This window comes from Tachysurus fulvidraco, chromosome 10 (assembly GCF_022655615.1).
Source record: "Tachysurus fulvidraco isolate hzauxx_2018 chromosome 10, HZAU_PFXX_2.0, whole genome shotgun sequence".
NCBI classification, from domain to species: domain Eukaryota; kingdom Metazoa; phylum Chordata; class Actinopteri; order Siluriformes; family Bagridae; genus Tachysurus; species Tachysurus fulvidraco.
Window position 1 is genome coordinate 765803 of NC_062527.1, and position 19198 is coordinate 785000.

The window sequence follows — 19198 nt, forward strand, 5'->3', positions numbered from 1 at the left end:
GTAGTTAGTACGGCGCCATCGAAACGCATCTCCGTCATAACTCAGGATTTGGATCAGACCTCTAGTTCAGACCTTTTACTCAGTACTCAGTTGAAGCACCTTTGGCAGCCTCGAGTCTTCATGGGTATGATGCAACAAGCTTCGCAGACATGGATCGGAGATTTTACGTCCATTCTTCTTTTATTTAGAGGTGTGTGCCTTTCAAATCAATTCCAATCAATTGAGCACAGGTGAACTCCAATCAGGGTGTAGAAACGTCTCAGCAACAACCAACAGAGATGTTTTAAGTGTTGTGCAAAGGGTCTGAATACTTATGTACAGTACAAGCGAAATTTCTTTTCTAATAAATTTACAGTCATTTCTAGAGATCTGATTTCGCTTTGTCGTTCTGGGGTACCGAGTGTAGACGTCATTCATTGCAGTTTGCTGGCTAGCAATCAAAAGACGAACACAGACACCGCCATGTTTTTCTCTCTCACACACAAACACACACTCTACAGCTTGCAGATGAATCTAAAATGATACTACTCCGACTTCCGAAGTGGGAACGCAGCATCCATCCATCTGCTGGCACGGTTCAGAGACGTACGAGGAAACTCACACGGATGATCACTTCATGCACGCTCGAACGGATTGTCTTCTATGCACTCGTACAGTACGACTCTGAATCTTGTGACTCATTCATCTGTCATGCTCTCATTTGAAACGGCTTCATTCGTCAGTCAAGTCCTCGAGTGCATAGCTGATCGATTTTTTAAGGTACAGCTCAAAAGATGAATTTAGTCAGAAACCCGGTTTCCTTCTCCAGACAGTACAGTGGTTCATCCTGAGCTTCAGGTATTAAGAGAGAAGAGAGAATGTGGAAATAAAGGAGGAGGGTGAGAGCTACGACCAATGTCTGCAACCTGGGGTGTTACTCAATCCTGCAGAACAATGTAGTCATTCGTGCACATGAACCCCGTCAGGGCTCCATCACCGCAGACGGTCATGTGTGCGTCACTCCCAGGACTTTCCAACGTTCAGACGTTTCGCAACCGCTTTCCAAAAGGTCGCCATCTTCCCATTAGCTACAGTTGTATGAATATTCTGGAAAGACCATGGCAAGATTGTGTAATCAAACCTCAATGGCACAATAGCATTCAAAACTAAACACTTTTTGTATTTTCGGCACGACGACTCATCTTGTCGTCCGCTACAGAGTGTTAGAATTATCTCTGGAGCATAGTCTTGATGTACCATTGCTCTTTGAAAGGATTTCTTATTCAGCATCCCGGGTATCCGGCATCGTGTCTCATGATATTTATATACGGTAATAAACACATGACAGAACAGGAGCCTGGGTTCATCTCTCATCTTGGATCACTGTCTGGTTTAAAGAGCCTCCTGGACGAGCAGAGGTGCCGGGAACCTAAACCCGAATTACCGCCGTCATGTGAGGGGCTTTATGAAGCCAGACGGCGAAACGGCTCTGACGGATATCTTCTTTTAAAACTCCGAGCTCTGATTTTGTTTTCTCAGAATATCTCCCTTCAGGCCGTAGACGGGACGCCTAAAAACAAAGCGCCGTGTTTTACCACAGCCGAAGGAAACATACCGTAGCATCGCTATGATGAATACATACGATCAGGACATGTTACCAAGCCGAAGGGATTTCTCTAGTCTCTCAACGCTGCTCTAAGCTAAGCTCACATACAGTAGGAGTGTCGCAAAAAATACGTGAAAGAGTCTTCTTTCTTCCCTTTAATTAACAGATGATTAGCATGCTGATGATTAGCCAATTAGCATGCTGATTTAAACCGATGCTCCCGAAGCCCCTCTCGCTTCACTTGTCGCATACTAAGCTCACCTCATCATCATCATTGTTCCACTTATTAAATGATGCGACATTCTTGTTTCGTCACAGTAAATGCTGTCATAGTAAATGGAGACGTATATCATTTATATAGGCTTTCCTTGAAGTGTCAAATCGAACCCAAAGAGATCCGAATGTGAACCCAATTAGAACGTAAAAAGCCTCTTTGTTCCAGTTAGCGCAGTCATCTCTAAACTCATGCAGGGTTTTTTTTTGTTTTTTCACGGTCACTCCTGGGCAAGATACTCAGAACGCTTGCTATTTCCAAACATTAGCAGAAATGAAAGTAGCAAGGATGAGTGTACAGAAGGGCCTTTTTTTGCTGTACTGACTAATCTGTGTACTTGGAAGAATTCTGCGTACGAAGGCTTTATCATCAGCTGTCTTTAAATCAGACGACACAGAACGTGTTCGGGTCAGCTCTGGTTATGTCGTATATATAAATTGCATCTTTTCTGTAGCAGGGCTTTGTGACTTTAATGTTAATATCACATTTCTGGTCCAGAAAAGAAGCAGCTATTAGACGTGAACCTGTAATGAAAGCGACGTGTTGAAATCAGCCTTCATGTTCCCTCTTAGTTACAGAATTTGGTTGTTTTCTATAGTTGGTAGAGTTCAAGTGGTGACTATTTGTTTTTTTTTGCCCTGATGTCATGTTTTTTTTACAAGAAGGTAAAAAGCAGTCAGGTTCGGTTGCTTTCTTCCTGTTTCCAGTAAATGGCTCCTTTTACATGCATGTGAAGACCGCTTTCAGGCAAAAAAAAAAACTTTTTTTATAACCTTGGACTTTTCAACAAACTGAACTGACCTAATATTTGAAGTTGGCAGGAAAATCCTTTTGAGAAGTGCTACTGTGTTTAAGCAGTTCTTAAACTTACTGACCTCGAGAGCGTACAGTACTTCAGCCTGCCGTTAACCTCGGCTAACTCTCGGCTGACCGGGAAACACACCGACAGGTCGAAGCACAGGCTAGAAGCACAACAGGTTCATTTGAATTCAGTTCAATTTATTTGTATGGCACTTTTAACAATTGACGCCGTCTCAAAGCGGCTTTACAGGAGTATAGAAACAGAATAAAAGTTGTGAAGTTTAAAATTAAGTATTTATCTGAGGAAAAACACCCTGAGGAAGAAACCTCGAGAGGAACCAGATTCAGAAGTGAACCTCGTCCTCATTTAGGCGACACCGGACAGGAAATGATATCAATGTACTGTAAATAACGTCCTTTCTACAACAGTGTGTAGTCCGGTGGAACTGTGGAACCGAGAGCTCCTGAGGAACCGACAGGTCAGAGGTCATTACTGAGCTCATTACAGACTTAACACTGATTCCTTCCTGTTGAAGTCTTCAAACGTTCACTGTTGAAAACCCGAACACAAAGCTGACCGACATAACGGCACTTCGAAGACAGCGTGATAGCCTCCAAGTGGTTCTATCCACGTGGTCCAAGAGGACAACAGGAACAAAAGGGTTGTTGAAAAATTTTTATCTAAAGTCTAGTTCTATTCTTGATCTAATCGGAAATGAACCAATTATTTCTATTTTCTTTTATTTCTACTCTCATGTCTCCTTATGAACCAGTACAACTGATCAAATGCGCATTATCTTCTAGCGCTTGCTAATATTATGAACAGCATCTACATTTGTTTCTCTTCTTCGGACCATCCCGAGGCATACGGAGATCATGCCAGCTCCAGTTGTGTTCCGCTTCATGAAGATTTCAGACCTCAAAGAGAAGATGCCAACCCCACGAGGATCCCGAAGCATCCTGAGATGTTCCAGCTCCGGGTTGGATTCCTCCTAATAAAGATTTCATACATTCAAAAATTAGAGGCCAACCCCATGAGAACTTTAAGGAGAACAACCTCTTAATCAATACAGATGATGATACAGAGGATCCCTTTTGTGTCTGCTTCCTTTTGAGTTTTTCCTTGCCACAGTTGCCTCAGGTTTGCTCATTAGGTATAAATAAATCATTCATTCATTCATTCATTCATTCATTCATTCATTCATTCATTCATTCATTCATCTTCTACCGCTTATCCGAACTTCTCAGGTCACGGGGAGCCTGTGTCTATCTCAGGCGTCATCGGGCATCGAGGCAGGATACACCCTGGACGGAGTGCCAACCCATCACAGGGCACACACACACTCTCATTCACTCACACACACACAGTACGGGCAATTTTCCAGAGATGCCAATCAACCTACCATGCATGTCTTTGGACCGGGGGAGGAAACCGGAGTCAGTTCTAAGGAGTCGTTCGGTGTTGATTGCGCTAAATGACTCGCCCGTGTCAACAGCAGTCTCATACCAGGACTCTGAGGAATTATCGCACACCTAACGCCATGAGCTCCTTTTAACATCATCAGAATATTAGCCGTATTTTGTAGACGCTTGGGGCTTTGACATACAGCGTGGTTTCTCTTGAACAGACAAGAACTTCATGATTCATGTTTCTTCCCCATTTCGGTTATTTGCCCAATTCCCACCCACTTGCTAAGTTGTGGTTTACTAACTGCCAAGGGTGAAAGCTAACACGTGCTTCTATCTTGATTTGCAGCTTTACCTCCTCTGCATCTTTCCCAACTGTCTCTCAAACAAAGAGCAGCTGAATGAATACGGAGGAGACGCTAACTGCTCTCGTCCATGACCTGTTGTGGCTACTTGTCACTCAAATCAACAGGAGAGAGTTTCCAGATTCCCCACACAATGATGTTCTCTTGGACCTTTGACAATAGGGTAAACATTGTGCCTCTGGCGCTCGGTCTGAATCGTGGTTACCGGACAGGCAGCTTGTTGCGTCTCCTAATTTTAATGTGGCTTCTTAAAGACTAGTCCATAAAAAAGTGTAGAATTTCCTGAAAACCTCTAGCATGTTATTGTGAATTGTGAATCGTCATCCTTTACCTGTCTGTCTGGAGGCCAGAAAAAAGATAAAGCAAGAAGAAGCAGGAGCGCAGCTGTGTCATGTATGTATTGTACTGTAATGCTCGACTTCATCGTGGCCAGCGAACGGCTAGCTCGGACTTGGAGCATGACTTTGGGCTTCAGCTTACAAGAACATTAGTGAGATCAGACCCTGATGTTAGGAAAGGTTGTTCACTTCAATCTCGGCAAACCATGTGATCATGGAGCTTGCTTTGTGCACAGGGACGTTGTCATGCTGGACCATATTCGGGCCTCCTAGTGAAAAGAAGTTCAAACTTACATCTGCAGCATATAACGATCTTCTAATCTAGTTTTTATACAGATCTTTTGCCCATATAGTGTAATTATAGTGTATACATGGGGTATAAAGGACAACACGAGTTCTGTTGTACCCTTCGTTATGTAATTACGGTTTATCTAATCGGGAGGTTTGATCTAGCTTTACATCCAGCATGCAGAATATCACACTAACACGTTCAGACAGTTATCCTGGTTCTTTACAAAAGCTTCTGGGCAACATAATAGCAATAAAGCAGAAACATGCCAAGAGACCCCCTTTTGCATTTTTCTGCTTGGGGCCCCACGGACGCTGGAACTGCCTGGGTTTCGAAGGCTAGTGTTTCTCACACAGTGATACAGAAACTTTCTGCTCTCTTTGAAACTCTGCACTAAATGAATCAGGTGGTTATAGTGAAAACACGACTAAGGGACGTTTATCGTAAAACCTCGTTGTCCCTCGGATATATAAGCTGTATCTGCAACAGAAGGCAGCACACCACAGACTATTAGGATACCTGGAAGGAGCCTTCGTGTGAAAGCAGCAATATGTCATTATGTCGCCACGACGCAGCCATAAACCGCTAAGCTTAAAGCTCTGTCAGGCGAAATACAATACAGGATCGCTGGGGATAGAAAAAAAATCCTACACGAGCTATTTCTTAAGTCAGTAACAATTACAAATAACGTGTTAGTTCACAAACTACCTGTAGGTTCCTTTGCTACCTCAACGATTAGACATTTGGTTCAAATATGCCTTAATAACCTGCTTTCTTTTTGAGAAACATTTGGTTCCTTACACACACACTAGACGTACGGTAAATAGGAAATTTTTAAAAAAAAAAGACTTTGGACACTTCATCGTTAGACTTGTATGTGGTTCTTACCCAAACCCAAGATTGTACACACACAATAGTACATTTTCCCTCCACTGGAACTAAAGAGGTCCAAATCTGTTCCAGCTTAACAATGCTTTCATGAACAATTGGGGGGCCACGAAGAAAGGGTTTGCTGTGGAAGAACTCTAAAGCCCTGACTCGAACACCACTGAACACCTTCGGCTCCCCGGACCTCCTCACACGACATCACTAATGTCCTTGTGGTTGAATATAATTATATGGTGGATAATGGACTTTGTATGAAAGCAGAAGAATACAGGATATACGTCTGTGTGTGGAAATGGTCCGGTATTTGAGTACACACAGTTTTAGGAGATGTTGTAACTCAATTCTCAGTTGGGTGCTGTGGTATTGTTTCTCCAACCATATGCTGATGTTGCTTTTGGCAGAAAGAGACCTTGAGAGACGAAACCTAGTATCTATCCTCTCCATTGTCTCAGATTTTGGCTGTGCGAGCTTAAAACGAAACGGAGAGCGATTTGTCGGAATCACGGTTGGCTTTATGGTATTCTAAACGAAAGCATGATCTTGAATAATGCATACTTCCTTAGAGAAAAGCCACACAATTCTACGAGGTCACATTTAGCTAATAATCGAGTGTTGTTTCTCGTCATTGTCCAGAACGCAGATTATACGTTTCGGATTTCTCCGAATGCCGATCTTTTAAAAACCTCCCGATGCATATATATATATAATTATATAATTATAGAGATCGGAAATGATCGATGCTCTGAAATACCGTTTGTGCAAGCCAAAGATATATTCCCTTTACATTCTTTCTGACACGGACGCTTAGATTTCGATTTAGAAGTCGGGATCGAATAATTAGTCCGGTAAATATTTTGTAAAGGAAGTGACATTTGAAAATGAAGTGGCTCAGAAATCTGGCTTTAGACTGTTATAGAGTACGCATTGTGATCGATGACGTTCATTAGGGTTAAAAAGGTCGTCTGTAAATCTCTGTGCTAGCGCTCGTAGTGTCCGTGCCAAATGCCAAGATTCTGTACAAATACTGTTTAGTTCCTTAAAGATCGGAGATGAAGCTAAACCCCCTAAAACCCCCACACGGATTTGCTCTTCCCATAAGTACAAATCGACGATCTCACGGTCTCGGCATTACAGAAACTTCCCTCTAGAGTATATGACCCGAATTAAAACCGTGATCAAATCCGTATCAGGGTCCGATCACTCAGGCTGACCTGCTGGAGGTGACCTGAGAAGCTTGTGGACCTGCTATGATGCCAACATGTGTTCTGGGCACCATAAAAAAAAAAGCTTCACAGTCACTAGTCCAAGCCTTGTTGCTGTGTCTAATTCATACACACACTAATTCTCTTATCGTACGATATACTGTATGGCCAAAAATTTGTGGACACATGGGCATCATACCGGCATGTGCTTGTTGAACATCCAATTCCACCCATTCCAGATGTACTGTAGTCTCCGCTTTGCTGTTATAATAAGCTCGATTCTTCCGGGTTAAATCCTTTGGACTTCGGAGCGTTGCTGTAAGGATTTGTGATCATTCAGCTACAAGAGCCTTAGTGAGCTCAGGGGCTGATGGAAGAAATCTGGTGGTTAGGGCTCAGGGCAGGGCACTCGAGTTCTTTCACTCCAATCTTAGCAAAACATGGATTTGTGTACGGAGGAATCGTCATGCTGGAACATCGTTTGGGCCTTTTAGTACCACTACAGGGAAAATGTAATGCTACAGCATGCAGAGACATTCTACATGTTAGCAACAGTCTGGTGAAGACACACATAGACTGTATGTGACGGATGTGCATTACTTTGCTAAGCGGAAACATCCACGTACAGTTTGTTGCCTTGAGCTTTGTGATCAAAGTTATTAGAGCTGTGTTTGTAAGGACCAGCTAGAGATCCAGCCTGAGCTGGGTACATGTTACAGTGCACTAAAATCTGACAGTAATTTTATTTTCTTCTTATTTAATATGGTATTTTATGTCTATAGTCGTTCTGTGTCATTCTGACTAGACGATGCAAAGCACAGCTAATGCTAATGCATATTACTGCTGCTGGTCTTAAGTGAGTCTCACACACACACACACACACACACACACACACACACACACACACACACACACACACACACACACACACACACACACACACACACACACACACAGCACAATCCCATGCCAATCATTCAGGTCCTTATGTGTATTACAGTGATGTCAGTGTTATGCTTTTGTTCTTGTTTGCCTTCAAATCCGCTGACAGTTGGGACTAGTCGAGGCACCGCATGCCCGCTTTGTGTTATTTCTCACCTTTGTGCTCGATTCACAACATTTTTCACACATACTATGATGCACCAGGATGAAAGATTGAACACGGTGAAAATATAAGTCCATAACTTTACTTGATTAGCTTTCCACACTTCTGCGGTCGGTCGGCTTGTAATGAAATTCACGCGTTTAAGCGCTAACAAATAACTAATATATAAATTCTAAATAAAGAATTGTGTATTATTGTTTCCTTTGCTTGGCATGGGTGTGGACTAGTTTTCTTTCCGATATGGCTTTTTACTCTTAAAATGTGACTAACTATTTCTGCCCAGCGATCTTACGTGTACTCAGGTTTTAGTTTTACTGCGACTGACTGAACAAAAGCTAGCTAGCTTTTCTCAACCAACTTAAAGGGCCATTCAACATCTGATTCTAAACATCTAAACCAGTTTTGGTGTTGGGGTAATAATTTTGAGGGTTTTGATTATATTTTGAACATCTGGCAACCCATCTAGCAACACGATGCCGCTATCGAGCGTTCACCGAGCTTTACATTTACATTTATGGCAATTGGCAGACGCCCTTAGGGTCAAGGGCCTTGCACAAGGGCCCATCAGTGGCGGATTAGTGGACCTGGAATCCGAACTCCCATTTAAGGTTGCATTCGCGACACTGCATTCGAGGTCTGAACGACATCTTAGATGATCAGATGATTCCGATGCTGCCGATGATTTTGAAGTTTTCGAACTTCGACTAGGAAAAAACAGAGAAAACAGGACCGAGGTCTCAACCGAGCGTTCAGCAAGTGATGTCAACTCAGAGAGACTCAGGAAGAGTTTAAATGTTATGGACAACACATACACCTCTTTTTCGCTCTCTCTCTCACTTGCTCTTGCTCTTTCTCTCTCTCTCTCTCTCTCTCTCTCTCTCTCTCTCTCTCTCTCTCTGTCTCTCTCTCTCTTTGGCTGTGATCACATTTCAGGAAACAACAAACCCCCCTTCCCCCCCACTTTTTCCTCCACCCCCTCTCTGTCCCAGCTGCCAAACCACACATACACAAACCTCGGCTCGCCTCTGCACCCAGTGTTTAGAGGACTGGCCGCTTTTGAGCGGGACAGAATGAAGGACAGACGAAGACAGGGAGTGGTTTAGAAGGACTAAGAAGAAGCTTCATGTTTCTACAAGAGGCTGATATATGTACGTGCAGCACGATGTGATGATTCTCTCTCCTCGTCGCGTGGCAGGACTGGACGAGTTCTTCACGAGGCATGAAGCATGAAACAGGAATCTCAGAGGACTGCTGTAGCATGGTGAAATTTTTGGACACACCATTGTTTGTCTATCCTCATTCGGAATCCCAACAGTAGACCAGTTCCTCCCTCGCCAAGTTGACAGCACCCTGGATCATACCGAGAGCTCACAGCCGACCAAAACCTCCGTGGTATTTGTACGTTTGCGCCTTTCCCATGCTGTGGAATGTTCAGAGGCTCTGAGTGTCGTTTCTCGAAGCTGACGAAAGCTGGAGCCGAGCGGTTTTACTACATACAGAGGAGCAGAGGAAGCCAATGTCCCCGTCCAGTCAATACACACACACACACACACACACACACACACACACACACACACATATATATAAACACACACACATATAAATTTTGCTGATAATTCACAAGACATTCTCACGTTAAAGCTCTTAAGTCTGATATTTGAACTGTTTCATCCGAAGCGTCATAGTGCGGCTGCACTTCTTGTCCATGCCCGTAATTACCCTTCAGGTCAAGGGGTAAGTGAGTGCACTTTGAACTTTGTCTAATTAAGAGGCAGATAAAAGCATGACAGAAATGACTCCGTGTTAGATTGATGAACTGCTGTGTTTTTTTTTTTGGGGGGGGGGTGGTTTTTTGTGAGATGAAGCTGTTGAGGCTCGACATCCTTATATGGTTAAAGCTTTCACTTAAAAAAAAAAAAAAACGCAAGGTGTTTTTTATTAACGAGAAGTAGCAAGGATTCATTTTTTTGTGGCTAGTAGATCTTTCAAGAGAAGCAGCTGCCGAAGATGTCCGTTCGGAGGGAAGATCCCCGGACACGCTGACAGAATCAGTGGAATGCCGGGACTCGGTGTTTATTACTGTTGGAGGGATGAGGATTCAGAGACCATCTGTTGGCTTTATAGAGAGAAGAGTTTTAGCCATTCCAACAGGAACTTGCTGTGTTAGTGACACTGTATTGCTCATGTGTTATGAACAGTAAATGCAGTCGTGGTGTTTATCTGTAGGCATGTTAATAAAGAACCGCCGTATTTCTCCGGGGTGTTCGTTAGTCACTTGTCGATCGACCGCTGATAGACACGACGAAGCAACATAAAGCGATTGTGGATTTTTGATCAACGTCAATTCGAGATCCAAAGATGAATATTCGTTTCCTGATATTAACACGTCCATGTCGGTTCAAACCCATCCATTTTTTTAGGTGAACAAAAATATCGGAACAGCTGACTGACCGGTGTTTATTGTTGCCAAGGTGTGTTTTATAAGACTGACCCATTACCTGTGAAGTCTGTTGTTAAAAAGGATAAACCAACATGAAGACCAGAGAGCTGTCTGTGGCAGAGGTGGCAAAAGTACACACATCCTTTACTCAAGTAGAAGTACAGATACTCATTGTTTAAAAGACTCCAGTAAAAGTAGAAGTAGTGACTACACTCTGTTACTCAAGTTAAAGTAGTTTGGGCTCTGACATGTACTTAAGTAAAAAGTCACTGTTACTACTGTTTAGTGTCATGCTGGTAACTGGACGTCATGTTTTTATATATATATATATATATATATATATATATATATATATATATATATATATATATATATATGTGTGTGTGTGTGGGGTGTGTGTGTATATATATGTGTGTGTGTGTGTGTGTATAATTTTGGAGTGTGCTGATGGATATTTGTTTTCCTTAAAAATGATCCTTATAGTTTTAGGGTGGCTGAGATTACAGACAGGGGGCTGAAGCCACCCTAATAAAGGGCACAATTCACAACGCATTCGCCAGGAATGATTTTTGACGCCGATTATTACAAACATCTCCCTCATATATGGCCATGTGTGTTCAGGAATGTCCTCGTTGTTAGTTACTTTAACATCGGTGACTCCCTCTGAATGAACATTAGCCATTCCTTTTGTAGGCGCTGCTCATTGTTAGCTCCGCTATCCTTAGTCTATGTCTGATAGCCAGTAAATAATACAGTACACCAGTCACATGGGGAAAAAGCCGCACAATGATAGGATGATAGGCTGGAAACAGCGTCCAATGAGAAGGAATAATACTAAAAGTAACGAGTCTGTTTGGGAAATGTAAGAAGTAAAAAGTACAGATATTTGTGTAAAAATGTAATGAGGAAAAGTCAAAAGTTGTCCGAAAAATAAATAGTGGAGTAAAAACTGATACCAGAAAAATTTACTTAAGTACAGTAAGGAAGTATTTTTACTCCGTTACTTCCCACCTCTGGTCTGTGGTCACACACGCTTGATAGAGCGTCATGGCTTGGGCTAGCATGGCTGCTTCTGCTTCGTTAATCTTGACGATTTGTATCACGATGGTGGCGGCAGAATGAATTGCGAAATCTACCGATGGCTGACAATTTACAGAGAAATGCATCCGATCGAATCGGAAGGAACGATGAACCCGTGCTATAGCACTAAAATGGCCTTAGTGTAGCGACTCTAGTCTTCTAAACTTGAGCCCTTTCAGCTTCTGTAGCAGATTCTCAGTTGCGGTTTATCCGACTCCACATATTTATGTAAAGTGTTTAACTGAAGACGACGGCGCGGAGGAATGTTGCAGAGTTAAAGTCATCGGGTTCAAAAGGGAAGAATTTCCTCGGACTTTTCATTTTACTTCAAAGAAAAGTCGACGATGACTTTTATTCTCCCTGCCTCAAACTAAAGCTTTACACTGCCTCCTTATAGCTCATCGCTAATGGTAGAGCATTACAAGGCAAGTTGATTATTCATTCATCTTCTACCGCTTATCCGAACTTCTCGGGTCACGGGGAGCCTGTGTCTATCTCAGGCGTCATCGGGCATCGAGGCAGGATACACCCTGGACGGAGTGCCAACCCATCACAGGGCACACATACACTCTCATTCACACACACACACACACACACTACGGACAATTTTCTAGAGATGCCAATCAACCTACCATGTATGTCTTTGGACCGGGGGAGGAAACCAGAGTACCCGGAGGAAACCCCCGAGGCACGGGGAGAACATGCAAACTCCACACACACAAGGCGGAGGTGGGAATCGAACCCCCGACCCTGGAGGTGTGAGGCGAACGTTGATTAGACCTTGTTAAATCTCAACTTTATATTATTCGCTATATTACTTATTTCTCTGAATAAAGCAGATCATGCAGTATCAGGAAGAGTCTTGTTAGGACGGGACCATCTCTCCTAACAAGGGGCATTTGTATAGTGCTTGAGAGATCAGTCAGAAAAAAAAACATACAATAAACACAATTGAAGCTTGAGGATATCGAAATATCACGTATTCATCTAGGTGACAGAGAACCGAAACAGAGAGCAGGATCTGTGATGTGCTTAGTGCTACTGAACTATCAGCTGTACTACTTTCAGTTATACTTCTCTCTTCCGTACACAGAGATATTCACTCTGCTGAGCAAGAGACGTGTAGCATCAGTCGATCGCTTCGTTAAAACTCTAATCGGATGGTTTGTGAGCAAAACTGGAGTAGCTTTGAGGCTCAGTAATGACCAGTTGGCATTCCCCTTCTGCGCCCTAACTTGACCTTTCACCTTACGTAAGCCACCCAGTGAAAATCTGCATTTACTGCATTTAAATTGCATTTTGACTTCGGTTTCTTTTTTTTTTTTAGAGGAACACAATCGCACGCCGGATGTCTTTTTAGCGGTCAGCCGGAGTCATGTACAGTAATAACTATTAACTATATAAACCGATCACTGGTCTTTTAGTAGTAAATGTAAAAAAGTCTTGAGATTTCTTGATGGGAAAATAACCATCGAAATGTCAAAGGTCCATTTTCCACCCAGGTGTTTGTTAATAATTTGCTTGCAGCATGAAGAACTGTGCAAACTTGTCTAAAGAGCAGCCGTCCGTCTTCACGCAAAAGCCCTGAAATTCTTTAATGACAGCGAATCTGCGTCCCATCTCTGCAGAATTTGCCTCCGATCGCCATTGTTTCTTCAAAAGGCAGAATTATTTTGCTAAAAGGGGAAGGTGAATAAAAGCCCCAGACATGCTCTAAAAGCTCTAAAACGTTGATGAACTATGATGAATTAATGGCTACGGTATCGTAGTGTTTAGTTTAAATCCATAAGATGGTCTGCTTTGTCTCACGGCTCCGGGGATTCAGAGCTCGGAGATCTTTGGGTGACCTCGTGAGTTTTCTCCAGGTTCTTCAGTTTCCTTCTACTTCCGAGTCAGCGTGCCGGCTGTGCTGACTCGCCGGCGCTCTAACCCGGTGTCCCTGGAAGAGGCGTTGGATCTGAAGTTACTGTAAATGAACGCGTGACTCTTCGGTCTCAGGGGTTTCGTACGAGATCGCCTTTATAGATGTTTCAGGCTCACTTTTCCTCTTTCTGTAATGTGTTCAGTTTTGATGTCTTCAGTCGTACAGTGGATGTTGCGGTACATGAGAGGGCTAAAGGCTTGATTTGCTTTATGACTTTAGAGTGAAAGCACAGCCAGGGCTTGTCAGCTTCTCATAGACACACACGTGCAAAACGGAACTTTTCATATCTTTTCATCACTTGCAGATTGTAGATTACAGATATATTGCAGAGGAAACAGGATGCATGAATGTGGCTGACATATATTCATCCCTTTGTTGATCTTCTGCTACAATTTTGGGGGTGAATATTTATGCACCACATGTTATACGGCTTAACCCGTCCTTTGTCTGACGTGTGCATGTGTTTTATACCTTATTGTCTTTTGCTTTTTTTCCCCCCGTCCTTTGATTAAACGAGCCGAATGCAGACTGAAGCAGATGACTCCGAAGGCAACAACAGAATCGCTCGGTTGTGGATTAAAGATGATTAGTCATCTGTTATACCGTGCACTTAACCTAATATGTTCAGACTTGCTCTTGTGCATTAGTATATTATGTGTTTTGGAGGAAATTCAAGACACCAGGACAATTATGGAGACAGGATGCATGAGTTCAGAATGACTGTCTGGGGTTTTTACACCTGGAAGAAGATCTGGAACTTCTCCGGGCAAATGGATGCGAATAGAAACAGAAACTAAACAGAAGGAAAAGGATGTACAGTATAGGCAGAAAATCAAGGATTTGTTGCGTATCTGTTCCCATTGTATTTTTTATCTCATTTATATTCATTCATTCATTCATTTCCTACCACTTATCTGAACTACCTCGGGTCACAGGGAGGCATCATCGGGCATCGAGGCAGGATACACCCTGGACGACGTGCCAACCCATCACAGGGCACACACACACTCTCTCATTTATATAATTTATATAATTTATCTCATTCACAAGCATTTTATAGAATAGAACAATTACACAGAAGCCTTTATTAACGCCACATACACATTACAGCACAGCGGAATTCTTTTCTTCACATACCCCAACTGAGGAGGTTGGGGTCAGAGTGCAGGGGCAGCTATGATACACCGCCCCTAGAGCAGGGAGGGTTGAGGGCCTTGCTCAAGAGCCCAACAGTGCCAGCTTGGCTGTATTGGGCCTTGAACCCGATCAACAACCCAGAGCCTTAACCAGTTGAGCCACAACTTCCCCCGAGCAGTAACTCAAACTCTATTGAAGAAGCAAGTGTAAGTCTTTTAGTACCATCATTTTTCTTCAGCCAGGTTGGTCCTGGAATTATGAAATCCAGCTGCCTTGTAGGTCACCTCATCCATGTTGTGCCTGAGAAGCAGGCTGTGCTGTGTCTTCATGCTTCAGCTGCGTACAAATAGTTATTAAAATGGCTTTGCTGTGATTTGTTGGTAAAATCTTCTGGTAGGTTTACAAGATTACAAACTTCCAGGAGTACACAAACACTTTTAATTTAGGAACCGAGATCCCTGACAGATCAGATCATGTCAAAAGGTCCAGTTATTGTGTTGTATGGCTAGGGTTTTTATTACTGCTGTTGTACTGAGTGTTTAGTTTATGAATGGCATCCTCAGGCTTAACATCAACAGGAAGCGTGTGTGTTAAAGCATCGTGTCAGGATAACAGGCTCTTCTGAGTTGACGACGGCAGTTGTTGGCAGTAGTGCGGTTAAATCCAGCGTGCACGGCTCAGTTGTGGGATATCTGTCTCACTTAGTTTATCAAGAAGGGAAGAGTCCTGATTCATCTTTATGCATATTTATTCTACATGCACTCTGAATCTTAACTGTTTCTGTTTCTCATTTCAGCTGGAATGTCTTGACTCCAACCCCGAAGCTGTGTGCAGGAGGTGCGAAGGCGGACGCCGATGGGAGCTGCTGCTCAATGATGAGCTGCCATGGCGCTGGAGGACATCGCCGGCGCCTTGAAGACTCAGAATTCACCGTACGCGTGTACCCGGGTTCCTTGGCCGAGGGCACTGTCTACTGCCCTGTGTTGGCCCACAAGGTCACGTCGGCTGCTGAGGTAATTGAGCAGGTGATCGAGCGTCTGCGGCTGGACCGCACGCGACTCTACGTTCTGGCCGAGGTGAAGGAGTTTGGTGGTGAAGAATGGATTCTGAACCCGAGTGACTGCCCGGTGCAACGTATGATGCTGTGGCCACGCACAGCGCTGGAGAACCGATTCAGCAGTGATGACTACCGCTTCCTGCTGCGCGAGAAGAACCTGGATGGTTCCATCCACTACGGTAACGTTCAGATGTGGCTGCGGGTGACCGAGGAGAGGAGGCGGCTGGTCGAGCGCGGACTACTCCCTCAGCCCCCGGCCGGACGGCACGCTGCAGACCTCTGCACTCTGCCGGACCTCAACGAGCAGACACTGCTTGAAAACCTGCGCTCGCGATTCAAACAGGAAAAGATCTACACTTATGCCGGCGGTATCCTGATAGTGGTCAACCCTTTCAAGTTCCTCCCTATCTACAACCCAAAATATGTCAAGATGTACGATAACCACCAGCTGGGCAAGCTGGAGCCGCACATCTATGCCATAGCCGATGCCGCATACCATGCCATGCTGCAGAGGCACAGGAATCAGTGTATCGTCATATCTGGGGAGAGTGGCTCAGGGAAGACGCAGAGCACCAACTTTCTGATCCATCATCTTACTGCGCTCAGCCAGAAAGGCTTCGCAAGCGGGGTTGAGCAGATCATACTAGGAGCTGGACCCGTACTGGAGGTAATTTTAGACAAAGTATCAGGATAAGTGCTCATAAGGGACAAACAAAATAAGTAAAAAGAAAAACATGCATAAAGGCATTGACATCTATACACTAGGATTATAACCTCTCTCTATACTGAATTTTGGAGAAAGCCAATGCTTATTGTGAAGGTGTGTCGATTTTGATTTGCTTTGTAGCAAAAACAAGTTAAAAATCAGAAGTATGTTCACTTCCGCAAGAGTGCTAAAAGAAATTGTGATTTTTAGTGCTCATGTCACGCCACTGACCGGTCGTTCAGGACAACTCAGCCATAGAAGCCTAAAAACATAGAGCTGCAAACACACTGTGCAGTCGCAGCTGTCTCACTAGAAGCTAACAATGCTCCTTGGGCTAACGCAGACCCAGCTGTTCCGAGAGTACACACATATCTCCCTGTGTTTTTGGGGATGGAACCAAAACCAGATTCACAACAGACTGAATTCCCAGCATGATACAGCTGTGAGAGTCAGTCTCTATTTCTGTGCAACACCATTGGCTGTTTGTACAGACTGCATGTTTGCCTCATTGGCTGAGAATTTCTGTTGCTAGAGTGTGTGGTTTTCTGCTTGTGTGTGTGTGAGTGTGTGAAAGGCTGAGATGCTCTTACAGCACTTGTTAACCCAATCCTGAGGTCAGCTCTTTATTGCTCATAGATGAGTCAGAGAAGAGTCGGTTAAACGTTTCAGATATTTGAAGTATTTCTTGCCAATATTATATTAATGCACGAGTCTTTTGTTGTTCGGCTTCCATAGAACACAGAAATAATCCAGAGAGTAAACCTAATTTCAGTTCAGTTAATTAAATGGGCATCTCCTAAGGGTTAAACTCGTCTCGAGATCCGCTCTTTTAAGCGTATGTATGGTTTAGCACGTCCCAGACACTCACAGTAATTAGAGTTTGAGGTTTTCGCTCTAGCTTGAGGTATTGGAAGGGCCAGATGGCCAGCGGTGACAGATCCAGACCTGTAACATACAGCTGAGAGACTGTTCAGAGAGATGAGGAACCTAACCAGCATGGAGCTGCTGGAGAAGCATTCCACACAGGCTTAGAGCGACTGAGCCATCCATCACCCGGAGGAGGGGCGTGTACAAACCCAGCAGCAGGCCAGCCTGAGGGACTGACATAATGATATTGTAAAAACCTGCAATATAAATCAGGAACAAATATACCTAGTCAACCCAGATTTCAACCCTGGATGTTCATTTTATTTAGTAATAAACGTTAAGCTAACTTAATCTTGTTGCGTTTACGAATAATGCGATATTTCAGTTTGTTAGGGATGCGTCAAGCCGTTTTTTCTCCTTCATTTCGGTATGAAATCGAGATCACCAACGACATTTTAGGAGTAAACGACATTTTTGAAGTAAAGTATTATTAAGAAAGGATGTTAAATTGTGGTTCCGAGTTTCAGGTGTTACCTCCTAACAGTACACGCTATCGAGTTGTCAGGGAAAGTACCCCTAAGTTCCCACTACAGCAACAAACACGTGTACTTCTGGTCCATATATGACTCTTTTCCACCGGAAAGACCCGGGTGCTCGTTCAGAGCTAGCACTGGTGCTCGTTCAAATTTGGTTCCACTGGTGAACCTTCTAAGACCCGGTTTGCCTTTCCACCGGCTAGAGAGCATCACAGCGCTGAGTGTGACGTCACTGTATACGTGTCACGTTACACAGCGACGTTAGCGCAGCAGCGGCAAACACAAACACAACAACAATAACAATGGCGGATGTTACTTTACTGTTAATGCTCATGGCTTTGTGAACCTACATTAACACCCAAACGCGGCGAATAAAACGTGTACGTGCGGCTCTGTGTAATCTGTATAAATGGTGGTTGTGATCGATAAAGTACATAACGTTATTTTATCGTTAACACAGAAAAAAGTTAGCATTAGCATGTAGCTACCTACTATCATGTGTGCTGATAATGTATCATATCGCGGTAAAGTAAAAGTGTATTAAACATTAGTATACTTAAGTTCCGTTATCAAATGCGCTAACAGTAGCCCCGCCCCCAGCCCCGCCCCCAGCTCCTGACGCTAACCACTTTTCCTGGTTCAGAGCCGGTGCTTTGGCGGTCGAAACAGAAAGAACTGGTTCTAAATTAGGCTCCGAACCTGCACTCGAACTGCCTCGGGGGAAAAGGGGCAATAGTTTATTTCCTTGAGTTTGCTAAGTAGAAGGTTAGGGTTTGGTTAAAGTATTATTTATTTACAACAGAACATACAATATTACTCAGTGAACATCTCACAAAGACGTACGTGTCTAAGTGCGTCTTTAGAAGGACGGGAAAAAAAACATTACAAATGTAATTTTTATTAGCTAATGGATCAACTCTTGTCTGTCTTTGGACACACACACACACACACACACACACACACACACACATAAAGAGTTGTAGAGCTTTTAATTTTGCCCTGACATGACTCTTGCGCTTCTCGGTGGAGGTTTAAATTTGCGGACATTTCACTCCTGAGAAAACAATGTTCCTGTGGTCCATCAGCCTGACACCCTGATGTTTTCTCACTAAGCCTCTCACTTTCTCTCACTAGAACACATCACTTCAGATTACCCTGTGCTTCAGCCTGACCAATGACTTCCAAGATTTATCATCT

The 19198-nt window shown here is 43.5% G+C and overlaps 1 protein-coding gene across 4 annotated transcripts in view; it reads left to right on the forward strand.

Annotated features, from left to right (window-relative positions):
* myo9ab (myosin IXAb) overlaps window positions 1–19198 on the forward strand; it is a 97050-nt gene that overhangs the window by 11997 nt on the left and 65855 nt on the right. For 2 of the 4 annotated variants that reach the window (XM_047819269.1, XM_047819272.1), the window contains exons 1-2: window positions 9267–9988; window positions 15632–16559. In XM_047819269.1, the coding sequence (XP_047675225.1) occupies window positions 9960–9988; window positions 15632–16559 (957 nt within the window). In that variant the 5' untranslated portion in view covers window positions 9267–9959. Of the gene's footprint in view, window positions 1–9266; window positions 9989–15631; window positions 16560–19198 lie in introns of those variants that run through there. The other 2 variants (XM_047819270.1, XM_047819271.1) reach the window with 2 other exon arrangements.